Source organism: Alosa sapidissima, chromosome 22, assembly GCF_018492685.1.
Source record: "Alosa sapidissima isolate fAloSap1 chromosome 22, fAloSap1.pri, whole genome shotgun sequence".
NCBI classification, from domain to species: domain Eukaryota; kingdom Metazoa; phylum Chordata; class Actinopteri; order Clupeiformes; family Clupeidae; genus Alosa; species Alosa sapidissima.
In genome coordinates, this window is record NC_055978.1 from 30,531,568 (window position 1) to 30,541,123 (window position 9,556).

Below are 9,556 nucleotides of genomic sequence, written 5' to 3' on the forward strand. Positions count from 1 at the left end.
CCACACACGGAACGCCACGAACGGCTGTTCTGTTCTCTTGTCTTGCAGAACACAGGGAATACTTCCCAAACCCTTGCCTCTCCCTCCCTCCAATCACAGGTGCTAACTCCATCTTCAGTCTTCAATACTAACATGTCTGATCTCAGCTCTGGACACCCATTAGAACTCATCTGCAACTATTTATTATTTATATTATTTATCTTTATCATTATTATTACTATTATTATTATTATTACTTAATTTGCCTCATTTACCTTATTTTAATTTAATTTACTCATGTATGTGCATCACATTTAACCCGGAATTCTTTACGCATTATGTTTACTGTTTATTTGTGCTCATATTTACACGTTCTCCTGATTTGTTTATCTTGCTTTATTAGTTCATTTAAACAGATGGTGCCTTTCTTTAGTAAGCATCTTTTGCTTTTGTCTAACTCTAGAGTAATTCCATTATTATTTGATCTTACCCTCAAAAGCAAACATAGGTAAACAAACAGTCATAGGTAAACAAGCAGACATAGGTAAACAAGTAAACATAGGTAAACAAAGCGACCCCCCCCCCCCCCCCGGGCAGTGCAGGGCATCGCAGGGCAGCGCCACCTGGTGAGCAGAGGCAGGAGTAGTGAGTGTGGTGATGATGGCTGGCATCAGGGTAAACCTCCTTAATATATCGGCTCAGCTCCACTAGCTGCTGACGCGCTTCAGCCCTCTATCAGCATGGTGCTCTGTCTCCCACACACACACACACACACACACACACACACACACACACACACACACACACACACTCGCCTTCCCCTCACTGGCTGCAGCCCCAGTCAGGCCAGGACCCCTCACACACACACACACACTCACGCACACACACACGCACACTCACGCACACACACACACCCTCACACACACGCACACACACACACCCTCACACACACACACACACACGGCGTGACCCTTCTCCCACAGCGGCACACTGGCGGTGTTTGCTGTAGATCTGTTTATTTATTTATTAATGTTTATTGGATGATTGACACAGGAAGGTGTTTCGTGTGGTGAGAAGTGTCATTAGAGTGTGTGTTTTGTGTGTGTGTGTGTGTGCTGGATGCCTGGCCTGAATGGGACTGCACCCACCCACACAACCCCACACTCTAGCACACAAGCGCACACACACACACACACACACACACACACACACACACACACACACACACACACACGCGCTCCTTAACCTACCCTACTCCACTTCCTGGGCTAGAACTAACCACAAGCTGCTCCCTCTCCCTTAACACACCTGCACACACACACACACACACACACACACACTCAGCATCACATGGCTCCCAGCTTTCCTCTTTTCTTTTATTCTGCGCTTCTTTCCCTCTCCTTTCTTCTGTTCACTTTTCTTCCACTCCTCCTCTCCTCCACTCCTCCTCTCTTCCTCTCCTCCTCTCCTCTCCCATCCTTCTCTCCTCCTCTCTTCCTCTCTTCCTCTCCTCTCCTCTCCTCTCCCATCCTCCTCTCCTCTCCCATCCTTCTCTCCTCCTCTCTTCCTCTCCTCCCTCTCCTCTCCCATCCTCCTCTCCTCTCCCATCCTCCTCTCCTCTCCTCCTCCACTCCATCCTCCTCTCCTCCTCTCCTCTCCCATCCTCCTCTCCTCCTCTCCTCTCCCATCCTTCTCTCCACCTCTCCTCTCCTCTCCTCTCCCATCCTCCTCTCCTCTCCTCCTCTCCTCCTCTCTTCCTCTCCTCCCCCATCCTCCTCTCCTCTCCTCTCCCATCCTCCTCCTCCTCCTCTCTTCCTCTCCTCCCCCATCCTCCTCTCCTCTCTCCTCTTTCAGTTTCTTGCGTTCCTTCCCTCTGAAGCGGCCCACTGCCCTCAGCAGGAACTGCCCCCAGATCTACTTGCCCCTGCACCTGCACCCCGCCCATTCCCCCTCCCTGAGCAACCAATCAGATTGAGGCACCTTGAGCCCGTAGAGCACTTCTAACCAATCAGATTGAGGCACCTTGAGCCAGTAGAGCGCTTCTAACCAGTCAGAGTGAGGCACTCTGGTCCCGCAGCTATAGCCTAATCAACCCTTTGCTCTTGAGTTGGTTTCGTTCTCCATGGGGCTTGAGTTGGTGGTCTGGGGGGGGGGGGGGGGGGGGGGTTCTGCATGTGTTGTGGTCCTGACTAACCCAGATTAACCATGTTGGGGCTCTCCAAACCACATAGCAGCCGCTTCTGATCCGGTTCTAGACCCCATAAAGGTCCCGGTCTCAGTACCAACTGCTATCTGGCCTAGTGTGGGGGTGGTGGTGGTGGTGGTGGTGGTGGGGGTGGTGGTGGGGGAGGAGGAGGAGGGGATGCTTCAGGTGATTGCTGTAATTTAGAACCTCCACAGATTCATTGGTTCTTTTTTTTTCTTTTATATTTCTTTCTTTCTCCTTTCTTCCACCCCTCCGCCCCTCCTCCTCCTCCTCTCCGCCCCTCCTCCTCCTCTCCTCCTTCCGGCTCCTCCTCCCTCCATCGCGCCGCAGACCTGAGCGCGCCTAAGAAGTGTCGCGCCACGCAGCTTCGGCCTCGACCAGCAGAATAACTGGTGTGGGCCCTGCAGGTGTGTATGCCGCTGTGTGTGTGTGTGTGTGCGTGCGTGCGTGTGTGTGTGGAGGCTAAAGGTGGCGTACTGGGCTTTATGCTGGGATCTCTGCTTCTCTGCTGCTGCTGCTGGCGAAATCGGCCTCTCCCTACCCCCAATACACACACACACTCACGTCACTTACACGCTCACTTAAACACATACACTCACACACACACTCACATACGCACTCACACTCACTCACTTACACGCTCACTTAAACACATACACTCACACACACACACTCAAACTCTAATTTACAAACATTTACTTATACGTACGCTTACACAACATTCACTTATGGACTCATTTACACACACACTCCACACACACTTCCACGTGTACACACACACACTCACAGCACCTGAGTGCAAGTGTGTTCTCCTGCTGCTGAAGGGTCAGGAAGTGGCTACTCTGTTGCAAGGGCCACAACAATGCGGTACATGCAACACCACGTGTGTGTGTGTGTGTGTGTGTGTGTGTGTGTGTGTGTGTGTGTGTGTGTGTGTGTCAGGGGCAGGGTGGGTAGCCCGTCAGCAGTGTGTGTGTGTGTGTGTAGGTCGAGCTCCCAGCATCCCCAGCCAAAGCCTCAGCTCCAACTGTCTGTTGTTGTCAGATGATATTTGTCTCTCTCCTCTCTCTCTCGGTCTCTCTCTTTCTTATCTCTCCCCCTCTATCTCTCTCTCCTCTCCTCTCTCTCCTCTCTCTTTCTAATCTCTCTCTCTCATCTCCTCTCTATCTCTCTCCTCTCTCTCTCTGTCACTCCCTCTCTCTCCCATCTCTCTCTCCTCTCTCTCTATCTCTCTCTCCTCTCTCTCTCTCTCTCCTCCCTCTCTCTCCTCTCTCTCCCTCCTCATCCTCTCTCTCTCATGTTCTCTGAATGACAGATGCCAATGCTCCTAAGAAGTGTCGTGCCTTGTTCGGACTCGAGCAGCTCAGTTTATGGTGTCAATACCCATGCAGGTACTCACCCACCGGATTGGCCGAGGGCACACACCGTGATGATGACCATCGATGATGATGATGATGTTGTTGATGATGATGATGATGATGATGATGATGATGATAATGACGATGATGATGGTGGTGGTGTTGAATGTTTCCTGTCTCTCTAAAAAGTAGAGGTCTTTGTTGACCTCCGCTGTTTATTCCTGTATATGAAAGGGCTACGACTTCAAGAGGAGGAGTTCCTCATGTACCCTAGAGCAGGAAATGGATCCAGTGAAACCAAGCAAACACACACACACACACACACACAAACACACACACACTCTCTATTTCTTAGTGAATTATGTCTTCAAGAACACTAAAATGTAGTATGTACACTGTATATATTGAAAAACAGAATTGATTGAATTATGAATTATTCAAATAATTATGAATTATGACTTCCTGTTCAATTAATGAGCTGGTAGATGACTTACTGTTCATCTCCCCGCTGGTGATCCTGTTTCCTGCTCAGGGGGGTGGGACTTCCTGTCTGGTCGTAGCCAGTGTGGGGTTGTTGTCCTGGGGTCCTGTCCTACTGCTCTGACACCTCTGTCCTCCCTCTCTCTCTCTCTCTCTCTCCCTCTCTCTTCATCTCTGCCTTCTAACGGTCTGCTCTCCTAACTCAGTCCCAACTTGTTATCTCTCTGTTCTGACACAAGCAGTCTTTGAGATTGGCAGTTGGTCATGGTAGGTATTTGTTTCTGATGAGTAATACCCTTCTCTGTGTCTCGCTGACCACCCCCACCCCCCCTCCCACATCCCATTCCTGGACATCGTGACGCGGTGTGTTTGATGTGAACTTCAGTTGCCACCTCATCTTCACATCCACATACCACACCACACACACACACACACACACACACACACACACACACACAGAGACCTTTCAGTTTTTTGTTGTTTTTGTTTTTGAATGTGCTCGTTTGTTTTGTTTAGTCTTGTTCATCTGAACCCTTGAAACAAGAAGCATGTTCTCATCATCTGGAGATAGGACTCACACGCAGAACTAGACAAACAGAACTTACACGCAGGACTAGAACACAGGACTAGACAAACAGAACTCACACGCAGGACTAGAACACAGAACTAGAGATACAGAACTCACACGCAGGACTAGAACACAGGACTAGAGATACAGAACTCACACGCAGGACTAGAACACAGGACTAGAACTCACACACAGGACTAGAACACAGGACTAGACAAACAGAACTCACACGCAGGACTAGAACACAGGACTAGAGATACAGAACTCACACACAGGACTAGAACACAGGACTAGACAAACAGAACTCACACGCAGGACTAGAACACAGGACTAGAGATACAGAACTCACACGCAGAACTAGAGATACAGAACTCACACGCAGGACTAGAACACAGGACTAGAGATACAGAACTCACACGCAGGACTAGAGATACAGAACTCACACGCACGACTAGAGATACAGAACTCACACACAGGACTAGAGATACAGAACTCACACGCAGGACTAGAACGCAGGACTAGAGATACAGAACTCACACGCAGGACTAGAACACAGGACTAGAGATACAGAACTCACACGCAGGACTAGAGATACAGAACTCACACGCAGGACTAGAACTCACACAAAGGACTAGAGATACAGAAAGATAGATAGATCGATAGATAGGTAGATAGATAGATACTTTAAATACTTTATTGATCTCTGAGGGGAAATTCAAGGTCTCAGTAGCATACAGACATTAAGCAGCAGAAAGACAAACAAGGAACAATTAAAAACCAGCACAACACTGAAACAGAGATAGAGGGAACTTTCAGCTGTGTGTGTGTGTGTGTGTGTGTGTGTAAAGCGGGGGCGGGCAGGTCAGAGGTAATTGCATTCATTTAGGGTGCCGTAAGGTTAAAAGAGCTCAGTGAAGAATCGTTTCCGCTAACACACACACACACTCACGCGCAAGACCTCAGGGAAATCAATACACACCTCCCAGGGTACACACCGGGGTCGATGGAATCCCTAGCGCTTACACACCATGCTGCAAAGTATGGAAACACACACACACACACACCATGCTGCAAAGTATGGACACACACACACACACACACCAGTTCTGTTGCAAGCGTAGGATGCCGAGTCAGAACACTGAGGTCATCAGCAAACTACTAGCAACTCCAACTTCAGCATCAGTAAGAACTGGTAGCACAGAGAGGAGTTGGAGGCACTAGCCTGGCCACAGTTGTGTAGAGCCTCATGTGTGTGTACTGAGGTGAGGTGACTGGTGTTTGCTTCACCAAGAACCGTAAACATCTAAACCGACTCCTTGGACCTGGCTAGGGCAATGCATGCTGGGATAGGTTGACCGAGAGTCTGACTCAAGAGTTTGTACAGGATAGACTATATGTGCATAAAGCATAACGCATAAAGATTAGGCAAGGACAGGTCATCTGTCCAACAAAATGTATACACAATCACACACACACACACAAACAGTGGGCCTTTTTCACATGTCTGCATTATGGAAGCTTACAGTCCCTCATTCTCACTAAACATGGACAAATCAAATATCCACACCAACACACCCTCCCTCTCTCTCTCTCTCTCTCTCTCTCTCTCTCTCTCTCTCTCTCTCTCTCTCTCTCTCTCTCTCTCTCTCTCTCTCTCTCTCTCTCTCCATGTCCTGCTCTCTCCCCCCCCCACCTCCACTCTAGTGTGTATCCTCCGTAACTTCAGATCTCTTCTATCCTTTCCTTTCTTATCCGTCTCTTTTCTTTTGAGTGTGTGTGTGTGTGTGTGTGTGTGTGTGTGTGTGTGTGTGTGTGTGTGTGTGTGAAATCGTTATCTGCGTAGTACAGGCAGGGGTATGACTTGAGAAACAATCCTTACCTGGATTTGACTCAAATCTTCCAGAAGCACTCACTCAGACTTAGTGGGCTAGTCGCTCCTCTCTCTCTCTCTCTCTCTCTCTCTCCCTCTCCCTCTCTCTCTCTCCTCTTCTCTGATCTCTGTCTTTTATTTTCCACTGCTCTGTAAAGGTTGGACAGTTTGTCGAACCCTTGGGGCGGACTGGGAGTTTTTAAGGTTTTGTGGGTCGGGTCACAATACAGATCCACCCACTCAACCCCTCTCCCTCCCTCTCTCTCTCTCCCTCCCTCCCTCCCTCTCTCTAGATCTTCTTGTCTCTCTCTTTCAAACCTTTCTTCTACGAGGGCATAAATCTAAATCGCACCACTTTTGGGACAGGAGACTCTCTCTCTCTCTCTCTCTCTCTCTCTCTCTCTCTCTCTCTCTCTCTCTCTCTCTCTCCTTCTTTCCCTCTCCCTCGTTCCTCTGCTGTTGTGGTGCGGAGTGGTTGGCCGCGGGCATCCCAGACGCTGGGGGTCGCGACCTTAGCAGAGATGCAAACATGTCAGCGTGACCCCCCATGACCCCCCCCCCCCCAGCCCCCCTTTTGTGCTCTGTTCTGTGTCTCTGTCTCACACACACACACACACATAGACAGTCACATATACACACTCGTATGTGCACACACACATTTTCTCTTACAAACACACACACACACACACAGACACGTCTTAGGGCAGTCTGGAGCGCTCTGCTCCTCACCTCACCCCCCCCCCCCCCCCCCCCACCACCACCACGTGGACCCCCCCCCCCAGGAGGAGCGAGGGAGAGAGGAGGAGCGAGGGAGAGATGATAAAAGTGGAGGAGGAGAATAGAGCAGAGTGGAGGAGTGGAGGAGTGGGGATGTGGCCCCTTGCGGATCCGTCTAGCAGACTACAGATCTGTGTCTTTGATTGGGCTTTTTGTTTGTTTCTGTGTGTGTGTGTGTTTTGTTTTTTTTTAAAAGCAGACAAAAAAAAGATTTTTGGAAAGAAAGCTGAACTCTACTTTCACCCCCCGGCCTTCTGTGGTGTGTTTTTCTTTCTCTCTTTCTGTCTCTTTCCATATCGTTCATTTCCATGACTCATTCTTTCTTCCTTTCTTTGTGGCTTTGTAAACATTCTGTGTGTGTGTGTGTGTGTGGGTGTGTATTACTCTCCCACCATGTACCCATGTGCTACATGTTGTGAGAGAAGTACTTCCGGGTCAAAGGTGAAGCCGTGAGCCTGAGAGCTTTGCTGTCCTCTTCAGTGAACCTTCTGGGGTCAGACGCAAATCCCCTGATTCCCCAGGAGTAGCGCTCATACAGTCTGGAACCAGGCCAAAGTGGGTTAGAACCAGGTCAAAGTGGGTTAGAACAAGGCCAAAGTCGGTGGGTTAGAACCAGGCCAAAGTTGAATGGGTGTGTCTGCCCTGGACACTGGTTCACATGTGTGTGTGAGCTGAGCTGGGTTGGGTTGTGAGCTGTAGATGTAGTCGTGTGTGTGTGTTTGAAGAGGAAATCACAAAGCTCCAGGTTCATGTGCTTCTATGTGTGTGTGTGTGTGTGTGTGTGTGTGTGTGTGTGTTTATTTGTGATTCTCATCACCTGTTTCTCTTGCCCCCCCCCCAGGAGGAAAAAGAAGTGTATCCGCTACATCCAAGGCGAAGGTAGCTGCACGAGCCCCCACTCCTCTGAAGGAAGCTTACTGGACTCCCCGCCCTGTTCCCCTCCCTCCGCCCCCCCCAAACCGCAGGCTGAACAGATGCAGCCTCTCTCACTGACTCTCAAGCCCCCGCTCCACCCGCTCCACAGCCTGCACCCCCACCCCCACCCCCACCCGCACCCCGGGGCCCCCCACCCGCTGGCCGCTCTGCTGGAGAGCCCCTCACACTCCGCCAAGCCCGCCGGCCGCACCCACAACGGCTCCGTGGAGCCCTCGGACGGCTCTCCCCCTCCATCCTCGCGCACCTCCGGACCCTCGTCCTCCTCCTCGTCCTCGTCCTCCTCTTCCTCCTCCTCCTCTTCGTTGGCGAGAGGTGCGCTGCCAGGGTCGCTGTGCCCGCCCCTCACCTCCCTGTTGCCTAGCGCCAACTCATCCCAGCCCTTGTCCCTGGTCACCAAGCCTCTGGACTAATTCCACACACCCCCTCGACACACTCCTCTTCTCTTCTGACGGTTTTACATTCATCTTTTCTTTCTTGCTTTCTCTTGAATCCTTCTTTTTCTTGGTTTTTTCCCTCTTTTCATTGCTTGCGCCAAGAGGCTTTGGATATTAGAGAACTTTGTTATTTTCTCTTTTTTAATTAATTAATCAAACTTCATTGGTCAATATTTGACCCTTCATTATCTTAAGAAAAGGAATTCTATAATGTAATGAGGAGAGGAAACATACGATGCATTTGTAGAGTATAGCGTCAATCTGCCAAAATTTGTATGATTTAGTTTTGTCTGTACAACAGAAAAAGAGTAGTTGTTAACCTAGTTGGGCATAGACGTGTTTAAAACAGACCTATAAAGCATAAAGTAGGAGATTTAAGAAAGGCACTCTTTTCTGAAAGAGCAGCCTGGTCTATTTGTTTGTATGAAATACGAGCCAGCGAACCAATCGTTTTACACCTCTTCAAAAGATGGAGGGCACGAGGACCCTGGGGAGCTCTCTCCAGCAGAGGATCCTCTTCCAGAGTTGTGTGATGATGGTGATGATATTGATGATTATGTTACTCTCTTGTTTAAATGTACAGAAATGTGGGGAATGGGGGGCTGTGTTCATATGCATTGTTCCATTGCATTGTTTATTTTATTTGACATCTTTGGCTGTTTACCGGGGGGGTTCCAGGAAGGGGACATTGAGATTGGGTGTGGGGGGGGGGGGGCTTGTTTAGATTGGGAGGGGGGGGTCAGGTTGTGGGTATTCAACGTTAGGACCAGTAGTATTTATTAAGTTAGAGAATGCTTGTTGTATCTTGTATGTTGTCCCTTTTCCAATACCTCTGTCTTTTTCCTTTTCTTTATAAAAGAAATGTGCGAGTGATATATATTAATATATATACACAGACACAGATACAGACACTATACGTACATGCACACACTTGAGCACACGCTGACC

The 9,556-nt window shown here is 49.4% G+C and overlaps 1 protein-coding gene across 1 annotated transcript in view; it reads left to right on the forward strand.

Moving 5' to 3' along the window:
* Window positions 1-9,290, forward strand: part of tcf7l2 (transcription factor 7 like 2) — an 85,711-nt gene extending 76,421 nt beyond the window's left edge. Inside the window, 4 exon segments of the mRNA XM_042077877.1 lie at window positions 6-99; window positions 2,516-2,544; window positions 2,546-2,592; window positions 8,080-9,290. Coding sequence (XP_041933811.1) covers window positions 6-99; window positions 2,516-2,544; window positions 2,546-2,592; window positions 8,080-8,584 — 675 coding nt within the window. The 3' untranslated portion in view covers window positions 8,585-9,290.
* The last annotated feature ends 266 nt before the right edge of the window (window positions 9,291-9,556 follow it).